The sequence below is a fragment of the Bos indicus x Bos taurus genome, chromosome 1, assembly GCF_003369695.1.
Source record: "Bos indicus x Bos taurus breed Angus x Brahman F1 hybrid chromosome 1, Bos_hybrid_MaternalHap_v2.0, whole genome shotgun sequence".
Taxonomy (NCBI): Eukaryota; Metazoa; Chordata; class Mammalia; order Artiodactyla; family Bovidae; genus Bos; species Bos indicus x Bos taurus.
Genome location: NC_040076.1, coordinates 126,824,922 through 126,850,178, shown reverse-complemented (window position 1 = coordinate 126,850,178; position 25,257 = coordinate 126,824,922). Strand labels below are relative to the sequence as shown.

Below are 25,257 nucleotides of genomic sequence, written 5' to 3'. Positions count from 1 at the left end.
TATCAAAACAATTCAAAAATTGCTAAGAACACTTAACCCCTTACCTTGAATTATTTCCCAGATGCTTTATTAATTGCTGTTAATGTTAATTTTTTTCAGTTTTCTTTTCAAACATTCAAGATAAATAATATTTCATGAGTGCATTTTTCTATACTTTTTTTTGTTTGTTTGTTTTGTTTTGCAGCATTCCTCTGTGGCTTGAACTATTCTTTTCTCAACCTTCTCTAACCTGCCTTCAGACCCCACAATGGGTTGGAGGGAATGCATGGACAGCTCTCACTAATGTTACTGTGTTACTGAGTCTGGTGGTCATTTTTCAGTCCTCCTCTTACATGGTCTTTCAGCAGCTTTTGGTATTGTTGACTGCTCCCTGTTTTATGAAGCATGTTCTTCCTTAATTTCTGGTTCTGGTTATCATCGTACTTCATTTGGTGTCCTTTCTCTGTATTCTTTGCCACCTAAACAAAGTTAATGAGTTGTGTTGGTACCCCTTCCTATAAATTCTCTTTTGGCTAAGGTGATCTGCAGCCATGCTTTTAAAGCTGTTTGGTCCTGGAGTTCACCACAAACTCCTTAAGTATTTTTCCTTTCTTTATTTTTCAAGTGCTATGATTTAAAAAGTATGCTTTTATATTGATATGACTGATTAAACCAAATCGCTCATATGGAGAAGTTCTCATTAATTAAGGGTGTTTGTCTCAACACAACTTGTACAAGCAGTAAATCCAGATGCAGTGTCAGTCACATCCTTTTGCTGTAATTGCTTAGTTAATAAGTCTTTACCAACAAGCTTATCTTGAATTTCTGGATCATGCCATAAGTTATTGATTGTTTTGTAGGTTTTTTTTCGTGTGTGCGGGGGTGGTAATATGGCTTCTGCCCTATCTATTTAAAACAAGCATTAAAAAAAATACAGTAACAATGTATTCTTATATGCAACTATGTGTATGTTTTTTGTTATAAATTTATAGAAAACATTTTTAAAAATAAATAAAAACTAAAAAGTACAGTGATTATAGCAAATAATGCATACTTTAGGATTTCTTTAAACATGTCCAGTTAAGACATAATGAGTATGTAGGTATTTTAAAAACTGCATCTGTAGATATTGTAAATTTATAAACATGGACTAATAAAGGAATGAGTCATTCTAGATCATAATAAATAATTTTTAAAGAGAAAACAAATCCATCTGTAAATAGAAGATAATTAAGTACAGCCTTTATTTTTACATCAGCTAGGCAGCTGTGTCCAAAATGATTTATAGAATTAATTATTATATAAAAGAACATTGATCAGAAATCTAGAAGTTTCCTTCAGATGAAGAAAATTTTTCATCAGTTGAAAATTACTGAGTTCTGTGAGATTATTGTTAAAATTTAGTGTTTTTGTGATTGAAAACTAAAAAAAGTTTAGACTCATGCAGTTTTTAAGTGTATGTATTGTGTTTTGCCCAAATATCTGTATTCATTTGACTTTCCCAAACTGTATGCAAAAATTCACGTAATATCTACTATATGGTATGAGAATATATGTACTATAAAATTAAAATAATCCCAGATTTTTCTATGTGAAATTTTTATAATACTAGCTGAAATAAAGTTAGAATATAAACCCTCAGATAGTACCAGAGTAATATAAGCTTCAAGTATGCTGCTTATACATATTAATGTGATATAGTTGCTTATATTAACCTACCATGATTAGTGCTCTGAAATATATATAGAATAATGCCCTCTAAGAATTTGATTTGTTTTTTAAATGAGAATATAGAAGATGATCAGATATTTGATCTTCTATTATTTCCTCACATATAAAGGATATATTATTTTGTTATTGAACCTTCCTAATGAGGATGGATAATAAGAAAGCTATGGTGGATCGAATCACACTGCACATTTATCACCAGATATAGTTTCTTGTCAGCATCTTACAGTTATTTCTTTGTGAGTACCGTCCTTGTTTTTTTTAGTCGCCTTAGGATTCTTTATCTTCTGTTTTCATCAGTTTTACTATGCCCTGCCTACGTGTGGTTTTCTTTATATTTATCCTACTTGGGTGTTCCTAGGGGCTCTTGGTTACTGTGCCTTGATGTCTGTCTTCAGTTTAGGAAAATTCCAGGCAATTATCTCTTTCCATTTTTCCCCCTTGTTTGTTCTTTGTCTTTTCTTCTGGGACTTCAGTTACATGAATAATAGACCATTTTACTATGTCTCATATGTCTCTTATGCGCTCTTCCTCTCTGACTAATCTATCATCTATTTCACCAGTCCTCTTTTCAGCTATGGCTAATCTGTGGTTAAATACATGTTCATTTTGGTCATTTTATTGCTTAATTCTAAATTTTTCATTTGACAATATTTTAGCATTTCCAGGTATTTGCTCAGCTTTTCATTTCATTTTCTATCTCAAAAAAACCCAAAACCAAACTCTGTCAGTTAAATCCATTGTCTGTGTCTGTCATGAATCTGATCCTCTTTGTCAGGTTTTGATTTTTGGGGTTTCGTGGAGGGGGGTTGGTGTTTGGTCTAATGGCATGTTTCATAATTTTTGATGGAATGCTGGATATTGAAATATGAAATATTTTAGAGATAACTTGAAGCTCTGGATATTTTTTCCTCCCTCCAGAAAAATTTACTTTTGGCGTGTGGTTAGGCTAGAGGCTGATCTCTTTAATCCAGTTAGGGATTTGGCTGATTCCAGGCTAGATTTCACTCATCGTAAGGCTGATCTATGTTAACAGTTCACCTTTCCTACTCAAGCATAGGCCTTCAAAGATGCCAACAGAAAGCCTGGGTGTTTACAAGGGCTTCGCTATCTTGTTGGGCCCTGGGCTCCCACTTTTATCATTTCCAGCATGAGATTATAGAAAGTTTTGAGTAAGCTTTTTAGCCTTTCAGGCCACTGCTGAAGTTCGAGAGTGCCTTTCAGCAGCTTCTTTGGTTGCTCTACCGGCAGCTTCTGTTTATACCTCATTGGCCAAAACTGTATCTTTTGGCTAACCTTAGCCACTGTCCCTGGCTTCAAAGGAAACTAGGAACTGTTTTGCTGAACTCATAATGTTCTACTGAAACCTCCCCCCTCTCAGCCCCAAATAAACTTGTTTTAATACTCTCCAGATTTATAAAATGGTGACAGATGTAAATAAAACTGAACTTGCAGGTGAATATAGTAGGGAATACCAGATTTTTCGTAAGTGTTTTCAAATATGGGTTTCTAACACTGAAAAGGACCTTCAAATAATTTTTTAAACTTTTTGTTCATTTTTTTTTTTTTTTTTTACTAGAAAGCAAACACCTTGGTAGTAGAAACTTTAAAAATCTAGATGAACAGAAAAGAAAAAACTTGAAATCCTACCAACCAAAGTTTGATCAATGTTTTGGTAGGGAGCTTTATAGTAATTTTATATAACAATACATGTAGTATGTTTTATTTTTACAAATTAACTCTGAGTTATATACCCTATTTTGTGATTTGTTTCTTTTACTAAGTATCATATATATATATGTGTGTATTTCCATGTTAAAGTATATAATGAGGGTAGTACCTTACAGTTTAGAAATTCGTTTCCTTAATTCAGTTCATAATGCTTTTTAATTTCAGTGTTCCACCCTAGTAGTATGTATCTTGTGTATGCTTGTTCTCCACTCTTTTTTTGACCAGGTTAATACGTAATTATGTTATTGTTGACTAATACCAAAAGAATGTTCTGTTTAACAGCCAGTGGAAGTAATGAACATGTTAGGTAGGCTCTGACTCAATGGCAGTGATTCATGTTAGAACCCCGTTAAATATCTTTTTTATTTCTAGTCTTGACTTGATACAGTGTTCAATACATTTGATACAGTGCATGATACATTTTTCTGTCAGTGAAATTATTATACTGTTTTTCTACTCTTTATTAATAGTTTTTATTGTTTTCAAAATAGAGTAGATCCTAGACATTTTCTGAGAAGCATTTGGGAGTGCCTTGCTAGTATACAGTTTCTACCATAAAATACATACATGTTAAAATGGTACAACTGCTTTGAGACGTAAATGTTGATGCAGTTGGCTAGGCTCACTCGTGAGTCAAGCGACACAGATGCTGGTGTGACAGCAAATAGGATTCAGAATTTTAGTTGAGTCATAAATTACTGCATATCATGGACCTTCTCGAGATCACTCTTGAATAGTAGGGATTGTGAATATTAAATGCCTGGTGAATGAAAGACCTGTTTTATAAATCACATATGATTTTATAAATAATTTGTATCTAGGTTTTTAGTGGAAGGTTTGCTAGATCTAGTTCCAATTCCACCTAACTGCAGTCCACGGGGTCGCTAAGAGTCGGACATGACTGAGCGACTTCACTTTCACCTTTCACTTTCACGCATTGGAGAAGGAAATGGCAACCCACTCTGGTGTTCTTGCCTGGAGAATCCCAGGGACGGGGGAGCCTGGTGGCTGCCGTCTGTGGGTTCGCACAGAGTCAGACACGACTGAAGCTACTTAGCAGCAGTAGCAGCAGCCACCTAACTGCTAATTTTATGGCAACTGATGCCTTTGTTTTTTAGAGCTTAACTTTCTTATGCAGACTTTTATGTTGAGATACATCAACATATAACACAATATGTTGTGCTTATTACTCAATCCCTGGAGCTTTATAGTCAGTGAACCTCAGGATCTCTCATATAAAATATGCTTATTAAAAATAGGCTGATTCAGGTTAGATTTCTGCGTATGTCTAAAGGCTTGTTTCAAAGAAGAATAGTAACTAGATAATAAACTTTCCATCCTCTGATGAAATTACTTACGTCATTAGTGTCTAGATATCACACCCTTGAAATCTTCACTTGGCAGCGTGACAGTTTGTCATGTCAGCTGGGTGGAGGTAATCTAGCACCAGCTCTTAACCAGCTCTGAATTGCTCATAACCAGTTTAGAGTTGCTCATTACTGGTGGCAGGGTAGAAATAATCAAGTTCTGGATTATATTGTTCCTAAGCCTTTGTTTCTTGAGAAGTTGATAGTTTGCTTTAAATTTTTACTACTAAATTTTTTAAAAGTCCATTTATTAATGGCTTTTTAAGAAAGTAGCCCTTTATTTTCGTTCTCAGCATCCTATGTTTTCATCAGTGTTCTTCACCTGTTTATTGTCTATCCAACTAGATTGTAAGTTCTTATAAGCAGTGACTTTACCTGTTTTTTTTTTTTTTCCCCTCACCGCATGGCTTTGGGATCTTAGTTCCCTGACCAGGGATTGAACCTGGGCCCTGAGCAGAGAAAGCATAGAGTCTTAACCACTGGCCTACCAGGGAATTCCCAATGACTTTATTTTATACTTATGTAGATTCCTACCCGCTCCTACAGTGTCTCCTAAAATATAGTAAATATTCCATAAATCTTAATTATTTGAGAAAAGTAAGTGTGACAAATTGAATCTTACCAGTTTTAAGTTACTTTTATTGTTTAGCCTTGTATGATACTATCTTTATACTTGTCTTTTCTGGAAAAAGCATTCTGTGTCTTGAATTTGTTAAATTCAAACTTGCCTAAAATGTGTGTTATCTTTCTAATTCATGGTAATTGAGATAAATAAATATTTGTTGAATAGGGCATAGAATTCTTAGATTTGAATACCATGTTCGATATAAGCATTTGACTGCTTATCTCTCAGATTTTGATCTGCATTGTTGGTTATAAGTCATTTAACACATACTTGATGTAGACAAAGCCATGTGCTAAGGATCACTAAAATTTGGTTAGTGGATAACTAAATATTATGACTGCCATTTGAAAAAGAACATACCTTTATAGCACATGGAACTCTGTTCAGTGTTATGTGCCAGCCTGGATGGGGGAGAATTTAGGGGAGAATGGAGACATGTATGTGTATGGCTGAGTCCTTTTGCTGTTCACCAGAAACTACCACAGCACTGTTTATCTGCTATACCCCAATACAAAATAAGAAGTTAAAAAAAAGAGTATACCTTTACTTAATATTTTGTCAGTAAAGTAGACTTCTCAGTTTGTGATTTTTTTTTTTTTGTCTTTATAGGGTAAAGTTCACCTTGAATTAAAACTGAATGAACTGATAACAGAAAATGGAACTGTGTGCCAGCAGCTTGTTGTACAGTAAGCATGTTTCTTTTGCCAAAATCAACTAGAAATAATTCTCCATTTTGTATTCTTTGACTCTTAAGACAACTCCTTATTTTAAATACTTCAAAAGTTTTTTTTTAAGAAATGAACTCTGCTATGCTATTCCTATATTAATTCGTTTTCCAGTTTATTTTCTCACATCTAGTCTACTCAGTTTATATATGAGTCATTAATTCATTCAACCAATAATTTATTTAATGTGTGTTAAATGATAGAGGTAGGGGGTTTTCATAGGATCACAGATAAACATGTATGTATAGCCACCTAACAGGAAGGAGTTGGAAGAGCTTCCTAGTAGATGGCCTCTAGAAACTCCAATAGATAAAACCCAGCAGGGCATTAGGGACCCTTAGGGCTAAAACTGAATGCGTACCTTGAGACTACCAGTGTTGATTCTTACCTGCTTTGAATTCCTTTTTTACACTTTTGCTCTTAACTCATTTTTATCACCCAGACTCTAATCTTCTAACTGTTCAGTAAATCTGTTTCAGCCTTTTCCCTCTGTCCAAAACCCTTCCTCTGGGCTGTCAATGAACAACTGAATATCCCTGACTTCTGAATGTTTTCTCTATGTCTTAACTGATACATAATGAATATCGCCTGAAGTACTTACTGTTCCCTCTGCTGCCTTCTTAGTTCAGTTGCTCAGATGTGCCTAACTCTTTGCGACCCCATGGATTGCAGCATGCCAGGCTTCCCTGTCCATCACCAATTCCCCAAGCTTACTCAGACTCATGTCCATCGAGTTGGTGATGCCATCCAACCATCTCATCCTCTGTGATCCCCTTCTCCTCTCACCTTCAATCTTTCCTAGCATCAGGGTCTTATCCAATTAGTCAGTTCTTTGCATCAGGTGGCCAAAGTATTGGCGTTTCAGCTTCAGCATCAGTCCTTCCAATGAATATTCAGAACTGATTTCCTTCAGGATGGACTGGTTTGATCTCCTTGCAGTCCAAGGAACTCTCAAGAGTCTTCTCCAACACCACAGTTCAAAATCATCAATTCTTCGGCGCTCAGCTTTCTTTGTAGTCCAACTCTCACATCCATACATGACTACTGGAAAAACCATAGCTTTGACTAGATGGACCTTTGTTGGCAAGGTAATGTCTCTGCTTTTTAATATGCTGTCTAGGTTGGTCATAGCTTTTCTTCCAAGGAGCAAGCATCTTTTAATTTCATGGCTGTAGTCACCATCTGCAGTGATTTTGGAGCCCCCCCCAATATAAAGTCTGTCACTGTTTCCATTGTGCCCCCATCTATTTGCCTTGAAGTGATGGGACTGGATGCCATGATCTTAGTTTTCCGAATGTTGAGCTTTAAGCCAACTTTTTCACTTTCCTCTTTCACTTTCATCAAGAGCCTCTTTAGTTCTTCTTCACTTTCTGCCATAAGGGTGGTGTCATCTGCGTATCTGAGGTTATTGATATTTCTCCCGGCAGTCTTCATTCCAGCTTGTGCTTCATTCAGCACAGCATTTCGCCTGATGTACTCTGCATATAAGTTAAATAAACAGGGTGACAGTATACAGCCTTGACAGACTCCTTTCCCACTTTGGAACCAGTCTGTTGTTCCATGTGCAGTTCTAACTGTTGTTTCTTGACCTGCATATAGGTTTCTCAAGAGGCAGGTCAGGTGGTCTGGTATTCCCATCTCTTTCAGAATTTTCCACAGTTGTGATCCATACAGTCAAAGGCTTTGGTATGGTCAGTAAAGCAGAAGTAGATGTTTTTCTGGAACTCTCTTGCCTTTTCAGTGATCCAGCAGATGTTGGCAATTTGATCTCTGATTCCTCTTGCCTTCTCAGTCTGAGGCTATGTATTCTAGGGGCCAGGGAGTAGGGTCAATAGTACTCTTCTACTGCTGCTCCTAATGGGCTTCCTAGGTGGCACAGTGGTAAAGAATCCACCTGCCAGTGCAGGACATGCAAGAGACTTGCGTTCCATCTCTGGGTCAGGAAGATCCCCTGGAGGAGGAAATGGCAACCCACTCCAGTCTTCTTGCCTGGAAAATCCCATGGACAGAGGAGGCTGGTGGGCTACAGTCCATGGAGAGTCAGACATGACTGAGCCACACATATACTATACTGCTGCTCCAGACTATATTCTCCTAAAAAAAAAAAAAAAAAAAACCCAGCTCCTTTGATGTATTCTCTTTCTGTATAAATATATATTTATATTATGTACTTATATATGTCTACACACACATAAAATACTATATGTATTACTTACTTAGTTAATTTCTTCTGAACTCTTTTAAAGAAGGTTGCACATACCATAATCCTTAATATATCAGTGTGCGTTTTCTAAGAATAATGACAGTATTATAAATATTATAAATATAATATTTAAATGTACTCTATTTCAGTTTTTGAATTTAGGAAGTGTAACATTGTTACAATAAAAGTTTTATCTATAGCTTTTATATTTCAGTGCTTTACAGTTACTACATTTTACTTCTGTCAACTGTTCCAATAATGTCCTTTAGACATCTTTTTTTCTCCAAAAAAGTACACAGTCCAAGATCATGTGTTACATTTAATTGTAATGTCTCTCATCTCCTTAACCTGTAGTAAGCAGTCTTTAGCTTTTTTGTCTTTCATGGTATTGAAATTTTTGAAGATACAGGCCAGTTATTTTTTTTAGATATTCCTCAATTTGGATTTGCCTACTGAAAACAGTTAAGATTTGTTTATAGTTTTTCTTCTAGACTGAGAGCGTATAGTGAAGGTATTTGGATTAGTCCGCCTTCCACTATTCTCTTGACTCTGTTCAGTTTGGTTATGTTGTACATGTGAAACACAGTTAAGTGGATTGATTTGGTTTGTTTGTATTTAGTTTAATGTTGTTTTTCCCCATCCTTGTTGGTTTACTTTTATTTTTTGAATATGTAGAATATCTGGATGACTTCAGAAGTCAAAACTATACCAAAAGGCATTACTCAGAGATGTGTTAAATTCCCCTCTCCTTATATCCAACTCTAGGCAACCATAGGGGCTTCCCTGATAGCTCAGTTGGTAAAGAATCTACCTGCAATGTGGGAGACTTGGGTTCTATCCCTGGGTTGGGAAGATCCCCTGGAGAAGGAAAAGGCTACCCACTCCAATGGGTATTCTGGTCTGGAGGATTCCATGGACTGTATAGTCCATGGGGTTGCAAAGAGTCAGACACGACTGAGTGACTTTGACTTTCAAGCATCCATGATCTGGTTTCTCTCCCTGTAGTTTTCGCCTTTTACAGAAAGTCATATGAACAGATTTATATAATATATAATCTCTTGTGTCTTTTACTTAGTATACTGCTTTTAAGATATATCCACATTATATATCAGCAGTGCATCCTTTTTTTAGGTATTTTTTATTTCATGTCATAACTTATTAGTAGATACTGTTGTCCTTGTTTTTCAGGTGATGAAACAATGCACAGATTGGTTAAATAAGTCCAAGTTCATATAGGAACAGTGGAGTCTGGTTTTAAACTCTGGCAGTTTGATTTTTTTTTTTTTTTTTTAGTTTTGAAATAAATCATAGATTTACAGGAAATTACAAAGTACAGAGAGGTCCTTGGTACCCTTCACTTAGTTTCCCTCCGTGGTTACATCTTACATAACTATAAATACAATATAAAAACCAGAAAATTGACATTGCAGAGTATACATTTTATCATTTTATCGTGTGTAGATTTGTATAACCACCACCACAATCAAGATACGAAATGATTCTATCACTGTAAATATCTCCCTTATGCTAGCCCTTTATAGTCACACCCACACTTCCCCTACCACCATCCCTAATCATGCAACATCTGATCTGTCTCCATATCTAAAATTTTGTCATTTCAAAAATGTTATGTAAATGGACTCTTATAATATGTAACCTTTTGAGATTGGCTTTTTTCCCAATCAGATCCAGCCAATTTTTGTGCACAGTTTTTAAGATCTGTTTTGCCAATTTCTGTCTTTTATTTAGTGAGTTTATACCACTTACTTTTAATATAATTACTGATGTTAAGCTTCATTTCTGTTCAGTTCAATCGCTCAGTTGTGTCCGACTCTTTGTGACACCATGGACGGCAGCACACCAGGCCTCCCTGTCCATCACCACCTCCTGGAGCTTGCTCAAACTCATGTTCATCAAGTTGTTGATGCCATCCAACCCATCTCATTCTCTGTTGTCCGCTTCTCCTCCTGCCTTCAGTCTTTCCCAGCATCAGGGTATTTTCCATTGAGTCAGTTCTTCACATCAGGTGGCCAAAGTATTGGAGTTTCAGCTTCAACATCAGTCCTTCCAGTGAATATTCAGGACTGATTTCCTTTAGGATGGACTGGTTGGATCTCCTTGCAGTCCAAGGGACTCTCAAGAGTCTTCTCCAAACCACAGTTCAAAAGCATCAGTTCTTTTTTTTTTTAATCTAAATTTATTTATTTTAATTGGAGGTTAATTACTTTACAATATTGTATTGGTTTTGCCATACATCAACATGAATCCACCACAGGTATACATGTGTTCCGCATCCCGAACCCCCCTCCCTCCTCCCTCCCTGTACCATCCTTCTGGGTCGTCCCAGTGCACTAGCCCCAAGCAACCAGTATCATGCATCGAACTTGGACTGGCGGTTCGTTTCATACATGATATTATACATGTTTCAATGCCGTTCTCCCAAATCATCCCACCCTCTCCCTCTCCCACAGAGTCCAAAAGACTGTTCTATACATCTGTGTCTCTTTTGCTGTCTTGCGTACAGCGTTATCGTTACCATCTTTCTAAATTCCATATATATGCGTTAGTATACTGTATTGGTGTTTTTCTTTCTGGCTTACTTCACTCTGTATAATAGGCTCCAGTTTCATCCACCTCATTAGAACTGATTCAAATATATTCTTTTTAATGGCTGAGTAATACTTAATACTCCATTGTGTATATGTACCACAGCTTTCTTATCCATTCATCTGCTGATGAACATCTAGGTTGCTTCCATGTCCTGGCTATTATAAACAGTGCTGCAATGAACATTGGGGTACACGTGTCTCTTTCAATTCTGGTTTCCTTGGTGTGTATGCCCAGCAGTGGGATTGTTGGGTCATAAGGCAGTTCTATTTCCAGTTTTTTAAGGAATCTCCACACTGTTCTCCATGGTGGCTGTACTAGTTTGCATTCCCACCAACAGTGTAAGAGGGTTCCCTTTTCTTCACACCCTCTCCAGCATTTATTGCTTGCAGACTTTTGGATCGCAGCCATTCTGACTGGCGTGAAATGGTACCTCATTGTGGTTTTGATTTGCATTTCTCTGATAATGAGTGATGTTGAGCATCTTTTCATGTGTTTGTTAGCCATCTGTATGTCTTCTTTGGAGAAATGTCTATTTAGTTCTTTGGCCCATTTTTCAATTGGGTTGTTTATTTTTCTGGAATTGAGTTGCAGGAGTTGCTTGTATATTTTTGAGATTAGTTGTTTGTCAGTTGCTTCATTTGCTATTATTTTCTCCCATTTTCTGAAGGCTGTCTTTTCACCTTGCTTATAGTTTCCTTTGTTGTGCAGAAGCTTTTAATTTTAATTAGGTCCCATTTGTTTATTTTTGCATTTATTTCCAATATTCTGGGAGGGTCATAGAGGATCCTGCTGTGATTTATGTCGGAGAGTGTTTTGCCTATGTTCTCCTCTAGGAGTTTTATAGTTTCTGGTCTTATGTTTAGATCTTTAATCCATTTTGAGTTTATTTTTGTGTATGGTGTTAGAAATTGTTCTAGTTTCATTCTTTTACAAGTGGTTGACCAGTTTTCCCAGCACCACTTGTTAAAGAGATTGTCTTTAATCCATTGTATATTCTTGCCTCTTTTGTAAAAAGATAAGGTGTCCACAGGTGCTTGGATTTATCTCTGGGCTTTCTGTTTTGTTCCATTGATCTATATTTCTGTCTTTGTGCCAGTACCATACTGTCTTGATGACTGTGGCTTTGTAGTAGAGCCTGAAGTCAGGCAGGTTGATTACTCTAGTTCCATTCTTCTTTCTCAAGATTGCTTTGGCTATTCGAGTTTTTTTGTATTTCCATATAAAGTGTGAAATTATTTGTTCTAGCTCTGTGAAAAATACTGTTGGTAGCTTGATAGGGATTGCATTGAATCTATAGATTGCTTTGGGTAGTATACTCATTTTCACTATTGATTCTTCTGATCCATAAAAACATCAATTCTTTAGTGCTTAAATCTACCAGGCTTAAATCTGTTAGGCTTAAATCTACCATTTTATTTTTTATTTTCTGTCCCCTATTTTCTTTTTCCTGTGAGTTTCTTGAACATTTTTTAGAATTTAATTTTATCTATAATTTTTTTTAAATCTACCCTGTATCTCTTTGTTTAGTTTTTTTTAGTGTTTGCTTTAGGTTTACATTATACATGTGTAACTTGTAGTCTACTAGTGTTGACATTTTGTCAGTGAGAATAAAATGTAGAAACCTTACCTTCTTTTAGTCCTCCACCATTTGTAATATAATTGTCTGAAGTATTTCTTGTACAACAGTAAGAACCTCCATCAGTGTTACAGTCTTTCAGCTATCTAACACAATTTAGAAAAGAAGAAAATTTTAAGTCTCTTGTATTTAGTTACATATTTGCTCTTTCTGTATTTTTTCCTTCCTGTCATTTCAGGATCCCTTCTTCTATCACTGTCTTTTATGTTTAGAGAATTTTCTCTTACCATTATTTTTAGGATTGGTCTACCGGTTACACTTTCTTTTAGTTTTTCATTATGTGAAAATGTCTTGATTTTTTTTCTTCATTCCTAAAGGATATTTTCACTGAATATAGAATTCTTGGTTGATAATTCTTTTTTTTCCTCAGCACATGAAAAATGTACTATTTCCTTTTGGCCTCCATGATTTTTGATGAGAAATCCACTATCGTTCAAATTGTTTTTCCTATGCAGATTTTCCTATTTTTCCCTCTGGATACTTCCAAGATTTTTTCTTTGTCTTTCATTGTCTAAGTGTTAATAGTTGGACTGTAGATTTGTTTGGGTTTATCCTGCTCAGCTTCTTGAACCTACATACTTATATCTTTTGCCAGATTAGGAAATTTTTAGTCATTTTTTTCTTGTTACATTTATCAACCCTGCTAGATTTCTCCCCTGTCCTTTTGAGACTCCAGTGGCTTGAATGTTAGATCTGTTATTATCCCATACATACCTGAGGCTCTGCCCACCATCCCCTCTCTTTTTTTTCTGGTCTGTTTTCCCTCTGTTGTTCCTATTAGGTTATTTCTTTAAGCTCACTGATCCTTTGTTCTGTCTGTTCTAGTCTTGGACTCATCTATGGAGTTATTTTTATTTTGGTTATGGTATTTTTAAGTCCTAAAATGTCCACTTGGTGGTTCTTTATTTCTTTGGTAAGACTTACTTTTTTTTTTTTTTGCTGAAACTTTCTATGTTTTTATTTATTTCAAATGTGTTCATAATTGCTCATTGAGTCATTTTTATGATGCCTGCTTTCACATTTTCTATCAGATAAGTTCAACATCCATGTTGTCTCAGTGTTGTTGTCCTAATGATTGTCTTTTATCTTTTAAGCTGGAGATTGTTTGGTTTTCAGTTCTATCCTGTACATTTTAGGAATTGTGTAATAAGACTCTGAATCTTATTTAAATCTTCTGTTTTAGCCAGATTCTGATTCTCTGCTGGTGGGGGAAGAGGAATTCTTATTCATTACTATCATGTAGAAATAGAAGCCCAGGTTCCTGAGTCAACTGCTGTTGATACCCCTGGAGGAAGGAGAAGAGTTCCTTATAACTGCTGAATGAGAGCTGGTTCAGGCTCCCCTTTGCTTCTTCCTGTTACCACTCTGACTGGGACAGGGAGGAGTACCTTATTACTGTTCCCTGTGGCCTCCAGTGATATCCTGGTTGGGAGGAGTCAGTTACACCTACAAAGTGGTGAAAGTCTAACCTTCCCACTCAGCCTTCTCCGACGCCACCCTGACATGGAGGAGGAGGAATGGTTAGACTTGGTGGCGATGGAAATCCAGGCTCCTCATGTGGTCTCTGCTGACTCCACAAGAAGAAGGGCTTATTACAACTTGTCAGAGGTTGAAGTCTAGGTTCTCACCTCAACTTTAGGCCTTTGTTGATGGGGGTGTGAGGGTAGAGCCAGTATTTTTCATGGTGTTTAATTGGAATAGATGGTTATTGTCTAAAAATGGCTTTTATCTTGCTAAGCTGGCTAGAGAAAGCTGGCTTTTCTCTGGGCACTTTTTGTCTCTTCCCATTGGTACTTCTGGATTGGTAGCTTCTCTGGTACTCAGTCTGGGATGTATAAGGGATAACAAGAAAACCTAGGGAATTCACTGCCAAGTCCCAATTTTGTTGGTTTCCAAGATCTCTGATTGACTTGCCTTCTTCTCTTGACTTTTTAGTTTTATTATGTTTGTTCAACATCCTGGGCTATTAGCCATGCTTGTTGGGAAGAAGAGGGAGATATGCATCTACTCCATCTTGTCCTAGAATTGGAAGCCAGTTCATTTCTTTTTATTTAAGAATAGTATTCATTTGTATGGAATTTGTTTACGCATTCACTAGTTAATGGATATTTTAATTGTTTCCCATTTGAGGCTGTTATAAAGAAAACTGCTATTAAGTATTCACAGACAGGTCTGTATGTGGACATATATTGATCTGCATTCTTTTTTTCCTTGCCTTTTTCACTTAAGCCTTCACTGTCCATACTCAACGTCCATAGAACAATGGAACTCCAGTAGTAGCTTTGTGGAGTTTATTGCTGATTTCTCAGCTGTAGAGGTATTTTGAAGTTCGTAGTATTTTCTTTTTTTCAGTAATGTTCAAGCCATGGCTTTCTGTGCTGTTTCCTTTGTGCTCCTTGCTGAACTTAACAGTTCTGGGGAGAGGTCTGTGGAAAGTTTCATATCCCAGTAGTTGCTGTTACTCTCAGGCCTGGAAAGCTCCCCATTGTAGCGTTTCTTGAACTTCAATAAGACTTCCATCCACTGATCTTTACCACATTCTTTTCTTCTCCTATTTTACTTTCTTCTAGGCCTTTTTCCATGATCTGTCACTATAGTTATTTTCTTACAGGTTACCTGGACTCCCCTGCCCTTCTCTTCCCTTTAATATAAATGAACTCAACCTCTTCCTTTATGTTCAGTGTGCACCTGAATATTGCTAGAGAAAAATCACACAGAAAGACTAATTTTACTTTAAATTCATGATCACAAACCTCACATGGGTACTTAGCAATTAATGTGGAGTTTTACTGTGCTTCTCATTATACCTATGAGATTCTCCATCTCTGCAAACTGTAAATTGGTCACAGCTTCCTGAATCCAAATCTGCAAACCTGGATTGGCCTCCATCTCTTTGTCCTTAACACTTAGTAGATGTGGTGCCCCTTATCTTGTTGTGAGTGAATTCTTCCATTTGAGCTCTGGGTTCTCTGTCTTTATTCTACTAAAGGACTTTGCCCCTTCATTTATACCTTCTTCTGTTTCATCAGTGTTATCTGCTCTTTTAGGTTATTCTCAGTAGCGTATAAACATGTTCTAGGATCTCCCATTCTAAAAGACATGTGTTCCCAGGCCTCGTCTCCAGTCCCCTCTCCCACTACCATTCCTGTTTATTTGCTCTCCTTTGAAGGCAGACTTCTCAAAGTAAGATTGTCTAATAGATATGGCGGGGGGCGGGGGGGGGGGGGGGCGCGGGTTGTGTGTGTGTGTGTGTGCATGCATGTATGGATACTAGCTCTATTCACTGTAGGCAGTATCATCCCAGTAGCAGTGAATATGCTTACTTCCTATATACTTGATTTCTAAATAACATTCTCCAGTCAGGATTGTACACTAGATTTTTCTGTAATTATGAAAATGTCTTTTGTCTTAATTGTTCATTTTAGTGGCCAGTAGCTGTGTGGCTTATTGAAAACTTGAAATGCGACTAGTGCAACTGAAGAACTAAATTTTAGGGGAGGCGTTGACGCCTTGCGGGGGTGGTGGCTCCCGCGCAGGCGCAGACGGGCCGGCCCGCTAAGGTGGGGCCGCAGCGGGAGCCGCCACGCCGGTGAAGGTGGGCCGACTGGACAAAAAAAAAAAAAAAGAACTAAATTTTAAGTTTTGTCTAATTTTAATTAAAATTTAAATAGCCACATGTGGCTACTGGCTGCCTATTAGACATACTCCAGTGAAAAGAAGGTGAACTTTTTTTTGAAGTAGTGACTTGTTTGAGAGTCACTGAAACAGAGAAAAATATGAAAGATGAGCCTAGAGCATCTATGGAGTCAGAAAGTAAGGAATTGCTCAAAAAATAATGAGGGCATGTAGAAAGGATGTTGAAGTCAATTAGAAAGTGCTCCAAATAACCAAGTCTGGGACAGTTTGAGCATGAAAATGAATAATGATAATAATAGATTAAAGTCTGTAAAGTAAATATCAGTGAGCCAATGCTGATGTAACAAGTACATGGTAGAGAAAGGGACTGCTTTTCCTTATTTGTGAATATAGGACAAATGATAGAAATAAATCACTATTAGCAAGTACTACAATATTAGTGCAGGGACAGATTATCTATAGATACTGAATAAGTGGACATAAGTGTAATGACAGACAGCATATATGCATAGTCTTCAAAGAATAACACTGTAAGATGTCTGATAGGTACATACCATCTTAACTAGTGGTGGTATTCACTTGTGTCTGACACTTTGCAACCCCAGGCTCCTCTGTCCATGGAATTGTCTAGGCAAGAATATTGGAGCTGGTTTCCATTTCCTCCTCTAGGGTATCTTCCCATCCCAGGGATCAAACCTACGTCTCTTAGGTCTCCTGCTTGGCAGACAGGTTACTTCCTGCTGTACCAGCTGGGAATCCCCATCTTAACTGAGTGCTCAAAACTAATGTCACCAATAATGAGACATTCAGTACCTCCTGGTAAGTTGCATTAAGGATACCAAGATGCATAACCTTAGTCTAATCATAAGCAAACATCAGGCAAATTCAATTTAAGGAATATTTTACAAAATAACTGGCCAGTACTGGCAAGTTCATGGAGCAAACAACCATTTTGGATAGAGGAGACTAAGTGGACATGACATCTAAATGCAGTTTGAGATCCTGTGTTGCATCATGCACCAGGAAAAGGACATTGGTGACATTTAAGTAACGTCTGTAGACTAGTTAACTTTATTATTAACTAACATCGTATCAATGACTGTTTTCTGTTTCTATAATTCTACTCTGATTACACAAAATGTTAACATTGGGTGATGGGTATACAGGAACTCCAAACATTTAACAGCTTTTTGAAAGTCAAAAATTAATTCAAAATAAAAAGTTTTAAAAATTGTCTACAACTTGTGCATCCCACCCAGATCTTTTTTCTAGCTCCAGACTCATTGTCCACCTGCCTTTTTGGCTATTCCACTTTGATGTCTCACAGCACACAAATTTAACACATTTAAAACTGCAATATTGATTCTTATATCTGTTAATATCTAACTCTTCCCCACAGCCTTAGCAGATAGTACCACCATCCACCCGATTGATCAAGCCAGAAATCTGAAGTCACTTAAAATTTTTTCTCCTCTACCCCACCACAGATAGGATTGTTTTTTATTGGTTCTATAAAATTTTTTCTTGAATTTTCTAATTTTTAATAAATATCTACTGACATCTCCTTATTTCAGACCACCAATCATTTCTTACCTTGACTATTTCAATAATCTTTTAACTCTTCTTCCATTCAGCAGTCCATTCTGTTTGTAAGCAGCCCAGAGCAGTCTTTTGGAACATAAACTAGACCATGGCAGTCCCCTGCTCAGACACTTGAGTTTGCAGTGCATTTATTTAGAATAAAATTCAGGCTCCTTATCATGGCCCATAGATCCAGCGACCTCTCCTGCCTCTTTGATCTTGTTTTGTTGCATACTTCGTATAAATATGCTTGTTGGCCTTCTCTCAGTTCTCTGAGAGTGACATTACTCTTCTAGCTGCCTTTCCTTTTCCCAGGAATGTCCTTATGCCCATTATTCTTCTATTTGGTTCATTCTTGTTTTTTAAGTTTCAACTTAAATGTCACTTATCGTAAAATAGGGCACACTGTTCTTTGTCTTCCACAGCACTCGCCACTATTTGTAGTTATTATTAGTTTTCAGTTGTTGCTTGTCATCTCTTTCTTCAGGCAGACTCTAAGCTCCATGAGGGCGGGGCTGTGTTTGTCTTACTGACTTCATGGCCCCGGCATCTGGCACTTAACTAGGCACTAAATAAATTTTAAAACAGGTAAATGAAGAAAGGTTAACATTTGACTTCTTAATGGATGAATAGAAAGTAGCTTGTCTAGAAAAAGTGTTTTTTTCCAAAAGGAAAAAAATAATACAAACAAAAATACAAAGTCAAGAAACAGCATGGTATTTTGTGTGTGTGTATGATTAAAAGCAGTTTGATGTTGCCTGATATATGAACACTGAGTCAGAGATTGATCAGAAATTGATGAACTAGGCTGGAGCTAGTTCTTAGAGGCTTTTATGTACCATATGAACTTATAAAACTTAGGAGCTTATGGAACTATTGGAAGGTTTTAGACAGTAGAGAGTGGACAGATTTGTATCTGGTGCTGCCAAAGCGAGCACCTGATTTGCATTTTAGAAAGATCAGATTTGTGAGAGCAGTAAGTATAGAAACTAGGAGGTGAACTTGAAGAATATTACGCTGATGCTGGAGAAAATTCTTGAGAATCCCTTTGACTGCAAAGAGATCAAACCAACCAGTAAATCCTAAGGGAAATCATTCCTTAATACTCACTGGAAGGACTGTTGCTGAAGCTGATGCTCCAATACTTTGGCCACCTGATGCAAGAGCTGACTCATTGGCAAAGACCCTGATGCTGGGAAAGAGTGAAGGCCAAAGGAGAAGGGAGCAGTAGAGGATGAGATAGTTAGATAGCATCACCAACTCAGAGGATATGAATTTGAGCAAACTCCAGGAGATAGTGGAGGACAGAGGAGCCTGGCGTGCTGTAGTCCATGGAGTCACAAAGAGTTGAGCATAACTTAGCGACTGAACAATAACAATAAAGGGTTACTGGATTTACTTTGTGAGATCCAAGTGAGAGTGGATTCTGTGCCAGAACAATAGTTGCAGATATGAGAAAAGAGGCCAGATGAAGTAATATTTAGAGAGTAGAATCACTGAAATGTATTGATTGATTAGATATAGAAAGTGAGGAAGGAGGAATTATTCCAATATGGCTCCTAGATTTCTAGCTGTGTTATGGGGGGGGTGGTGGTATATACAACTAAGAAAAAATACTGGAGGAGGAGCTGCTTTAGTAGATGGTAGTGAGTTGAGTTTTAGCCACTCTTGAACATCTATGTAGGGATTTCCATCAGACATTCAGATACAGAAATCTTTAACTCTGTGGTGAGATCTCATATTCAAGTGTATTGTTGATAGTTGTGGCCATAAGAATAGATGTGATAGATTGTAGTAGGCTTAAGGGAGGTTATGTAGCATAAAGAGAGCAGTTGCTAGCAAATCCAGCAGTAGAGGGCTTCCCTGGTTGTTCAGATGGTAAAGAATCCACTTGCCAATGTCAGTGCAGGAGACCTGGATTCAATCCCTGGGTCGAGATGATCTCCATCATCTTGAGAAAGGAATGGCAACTCACTGCAGTATTCTTGCCTGGGAAATCTCATAGAGGAGCGTGGCAGGCTGCAGTTCATGGGGTTGCAAAGAGTCAGACACGACTGAGCAACTAACACTCAGTTTTTTCCAGAAGTTAGAATTACAAAAACATGTGCAAAAAACCTGAAGCATACAGATAGGTGTTACAAAGGAAGTTAGGGTCAAGGGAACCAAGAGAGAAGAGAGTTTCAAGGAGAGAGTGATCAGGAATATTGCATGCTGCCAAGAAATCCAGTGAGAAAACCCCTGAAAAATATGGATAGCATTTGACACTCAGGGGACCTTAATGAGGAGAGTTTCCATGGAATGAAAAACAGAAAAAACTGGATTTCAGTAAGGGAAGGAGTGAGTAGGAGGTCAAGAAATTGGGAGTGAAAATAGAAAAATTAGATAGGTGCAAAGTGACTTGAGGTCCAGGCAGTAATTTTTATTTTAGAGAAACGGACTGAAGTAAAGAACCTCAGGAGAGAAAATTGAGACAAATTGAATATATGGTTGTTGCTAGTATATGAAAATTTTAAAAATTGTTTTATATCCTGCAACCTTTTTACATTCACTTATTAATTCTACTAGCTTTTTAAAATAGATTTCATTCAATGTTGTACACAGACAGTTATGTCATCTATGAATAGATGGCTTTACTTCTTCCTTTTCAGTCTGTTTCTTCCTTTATTGTACTGGCCAGAAACTCCAGTACAATGTTGAATAGAAGTTGTGAGAACAAACATTCTTGTCTTATTACTTATCTTAGGGGGTAATTTTTCAATTTTTTAACCACCAAGTACAATGTTAGCTATCCGTCATCAGGTTGAGAAAATTCCCCCTTTGTTCCTAGTTTACTGAGAATTTTTACCAGAGATGGATATTCAGATGATCTTAACACTTATTTTTTGTTTTTATCTGTTAAAATGGTGAATTTTGTTGACTGATTTTTGAATGTTTAAACTACATCCACTTGGTCATGTTGTGTTAATATTGTTACATATTTCTGGCTTTGATTTGCTGAAATTTTGTTAAGGATTTTTGCATCTCTGTTCATGAAAGATATTAGTTTGTAGTTTTCTTATAATGTCTTTGGTTTTGTAATCAGGATGTTAATGGTCACTTTGGATGAATTGGGAAATAGTCTCTCCTCTTCAGTTTTCCAAGTTTTTATAGAACTCATGTAATTTATTTTTTACATGATTTGTGTAAGAATTCACCAGTGAAGCTATCTGGGTCTGGAGTGTGTTTGTTTTGTTTTATATTGTATTTTTATGTCTGCTTGATAAATTGAACTCGTTATTATAGAATATCCTTCTTTATTCTAATATTGGTAATATTCTTCATTGTGAAATCTAGTTTGATATTAATATGCCCACTCTGGCTCTGTGGCTGGTTGTTTCACTTGCTTTCTTCCTTTTTTCATGTTTGTAATTTAAATTTAATACTAGAAGATTTTTAGTCCAACTTTGATTTTATACTTGTATTTCTTTCCCCTTACATTGAAAATCTTAATCCTTAACATTATATACTTAACAATATGATTATTTATTTACATTACTTTATAAAATACAGACAGTAGATTCAAAATAATAATACCAGTATTACCACTGATGATTAGGTTACTGAATGAAGTTTTAGAGGTCTTAACTGTTCTATTTGTTCTAAGACTGTATATCACTATGGATTAGAATCAAATACTGTGCTCTAGTCTTTTGAACTAATTCGAGTTATCTCTTTAAGTTTATTTTCACTTTTGAAATGTAAAAGTTTTCTGTTTGCAAACTCAAAACTGTGTCAGATATATCTGAATAAGTCCCCATTCCCAAATTTTAGTCTTTTCAGTATTTTTACAAATACAAGCAAATAGATTTATGCACATATATTGATATAAATAAAAATATATTAATGTTTCCCATTCCATTCTTATACAAAGTATAGAGTTCTGTAACTTCTTTCTTCACTTAAGAATATATACTGAAGATCTCTCCATAATCAGTGTAATCAGAGAATAGATATTTACTCCATTCTTTAGACAACTATGTAGAATTCCATTGTATAGATTTACCATAATTTATTCAGCTAGACCCTTGCTAATGGGTATTTGGATTGTCATTACTCATTCATTCAGCTTTCCTTTAGTTAGTATTAGCATGGCATATATTTTTCTGTTTTTTACTTTTATTTTTATCTTATATTTAAAAGAATTTCTTAAAGACAGAGTAAAATTTTTTTGTCCCATCTGAAAATTTATGCTTTAGTTGACATGTTTAGACCATTTACATATCTGTATAATGTGTCTTTTACTCTACCTTCATGTTTACTAATCTTTTCTTCTGCCATTTCTAACCTTCTATTAATCCCACTCAGTATTTTTCATATCAGAACTTGAGGACGTTCAGATTTTAATGTCTTCTGTGTTTCTACCAAACATATGAAATATAGTTATAATAACTTTTTCTATGTCCTCATCTACTAATTCTATCCTCTGTGTCATTTCTGGATCTGTTACTGTTGATTTGGCTTTTTTCCATCCTGGGTTGTATTTTCTTGACTTCTTTGTGTTTCTAGTTATTTTCTGTTGGATGCTAGACATTGTGAAGTTGCTGGATACTTTTGTATGCTTATGAATATACTTGACGACTTAAATTATTTGGAAACAGTTTGATTCATTTATGGTTTACATTTAAGCTTTGTTAACTGGAACCAGAATGGCCTTTTAGCCTGTGGCTAATATTTTCCCACTACTGAGGCCAGCACCCATAAATTACCAGCTTTTTACCATGCCCATGGGATCTCTTGATAGTCATTTGTAGGCTTCAGGAATTGTCCCCTCTGTTCTTTTCCAACTCCCCCCCAATGCCTCACATGTATGTGCTTATTAGCACATACAGTTTCCTCACATGTATGTGTTTATCAGCACTTAGCTGAAGACTGGGGATGGCAGGTGGTGTGGGTAATTTTGTAGCTCTCTGGCAATTTCTTTCACTCTGTGCAGCTCTGTTTCCTCCCGTACTCTGTCCTGGGTACTCTAGTCACCTTGGCCTTCCCCAACTGACAGCCTCTCTCTTTCTTCTCAAGGAGACCATCTAGCAATAGGCTGAGACAGTTAGAGGGCTCACCTTGTTTATTATCCCCTTGAGATTACTGTCCTGAACTTCTGGTAATTACGCTTTTTTTTTTAAAGGTATTGAAGTGGGAGGATAAATGTTAACTCCCTGTACTACAACATACTCTTGTTTGTCAGTTCAGTTCAGTTCAGTCACTCAGTCGTGTCTGACTCTGCGACCCCATGGACTGCAGCATGCCAGGCCTCCCTGTCCATCACCAACTCCCGGAGCCTACTCAAACTCGTACCCTTTGAGTCAGTGATGCCATCCAACCATCTCATCCTCTGTCATCCTGTTCTCCCCCTGCCTTCAATCTTTCCCAGCATTAGGGTCTTTTCCAATGAGTCAGTTCTTTGCATCAGGTGGCCAGAGTATTGGAGTTTCATCTTTAGCATCAGTCCTTCCAATGAATATTCAGGACTGATTTCCTTTAGGATGGACTGGTTGAATCTCCTTGCAGTTCAAGTGACTCTCAAGAGTCTTCTCCAACACCACAGTTCAAAAGCATCAAATCTTTGGTGCTCAGCTTTCTTTATAGTCCAACTCTCACATTCATACATGACTACTAGAAAAACCATACCTTTGACTAGACAGACCTTTGTCAGCAAAGTAATGTCTCTGCTTTTTAATATGCTAAGTTGGTCATAGCTTTTGTTCCAAGGAGCAAGTGTCTTTTAATTTCATGGCAGTAGTCATCATCTGCAGTGATTTTGGAGCCCCCCAAAATAAAGTCTCTCACTGTTTCCATTGTTTCCCCATCTATTTGCCATGAAGTGATGGGACTGGGTGCCATGATCTTAGTTTTCCGAATGTTGAGTTTTAAGCCAGCTTTTTCACTTTCTTCTTTCACTTTCATTAAGAGGCTCTTTAGTTCTTCTTTGCTTTCTGCCGTAAGGGTGGTGTCATCTGCATATCTGAGGTTATTGATATTTCTCCCAGCAATCTTGATTCCAGCTTGTACCTCATCCAGCCCATCAGTTCGCATGAGGTACTCTGCATATAAGTTTAAATAAGCAGAGTGACAATATACAGCCTTGACAGACTCCTTTCCCAATTTGGAACCAGTCTGTTGTTCCATGTCCAGTTCTAACTGTTGCTTCTTGATCTGTGTACAGATTTTTCAGGAGGCAGTTCAGGTGGTCTTGTATTCCCATCACTTGAAGAATTTTCCAGAGTTTGTTGTGGTCCACACAGTCAAAGGCTTTGTCATAGTCAATAAAGCAGAGCAGAAGTTGATGTTTTTCTGAAACTCTCTTGCTTTTTTGATGATCCAAAGGATGTTAGCAATTTGATCTCTAGTTCCTCTGCCTTTTCTAAATCCAGCTTGAACTTCAGGAAGTTCATGGTTCATGTACTGTTGAAGCCTGGCTTGAAGAATTTTGAGCATTACTTTACTAGCATGTGAGATAAGTGCAATTGTGTGGTAGTTTGAACATTTGCTGGCATTGTCTTTCTTTGGGGTTGGAATGAAAATGGACCTTTTGCAGTCCTGTGGCCACTGCTGAGTTTTCCAAATTTGCTGGCATATTGAGTGCAGCACTTTCACAGCATCATCTTTTAGGATCTGAAATAGCTCAACTGGAATTCCATCACCTGCACTAGCTTTGTTCGTAGTCATAGTCATGCTTCCTAACGCCCATTGACTTGACTTCACATTCCAGAATGTCTGGCTCTAGGTTGGTGATCACACCATCATGATTATCTGGGTTGTGAAGATCTTTTTTGTATAGTTCTTATGTGTATTCTTGCCACCTCTTCTTAATATATGTAGAAGTTAATATTTGTCTTTTAGTTTAAAAATCCTAGGCAAAGAATCAAATCATTCTGTATTATAAACAAGTTTGAACTAAATTTATTTTCCTTTGTAATTTCTAGAAAATGTGTCATTATCTAATGCTTTATATGTCATATATAAATAAAATACAAGATAATTTGGTGTAGTAAGGTTATTTTAACATTAATTTTAACTCATTCATGGTTTACGATGTGAAGTTGTTTGATTTACCAATTAGAAGTGTAGTTAAATAGGAAAATATTTCATAATATATGTAGCAAATAAAATAATCTGTATTTAATACTACTAGTTTGTCAGAAAACCTAATTTTTATACTTATATTTTAAAATTATTTAAGAGTACTTCTGATGATTTTTATAGACTCATATTTTTGGGTTATGGGTGTTTTTTTGGTTTGTATACTGAAAAGCATTTTTCTCATTATTTTCATACTTCATAAAATTATAGTGACTTTTTATAATTAAGATTTCTCATAATTAGTGTTTACATCAGATAAATTTGGTATTATGAAGAAAGTATGCGTTGCCCCAAAGTTCGTTCGGGTTTTTCCTTAGTAT

The 25,257-nt window shown here is 36.6% G+C and overlaps 1 protein-coding gene across 3 annotated transcripts in view; it reads left to right on the top strand.

Moving 5' to 3' along the window:
• The window catches only part of RASA2 (RAS p21 protein activator 2), a 126,106-nt gene that overhangs the window by 45,293 nt on the left and 55,556 nt on the right, over window positions 1–25,257 (top strand). For all 3 annotated transcript variants that reach the window (XM_027544586.1, XM_027544580.1, XM_027544570.1), the window contains exon 5: window positions 6,040–6,116. In XM_027544586.1, the coding sequence (XP_027400387.1) occupies window positions 6,040–6,116 (77 nt within the window). The remainder of the gene's footprint in view (window positions 1–6,039; window positions 6,117–25,257) is intronic.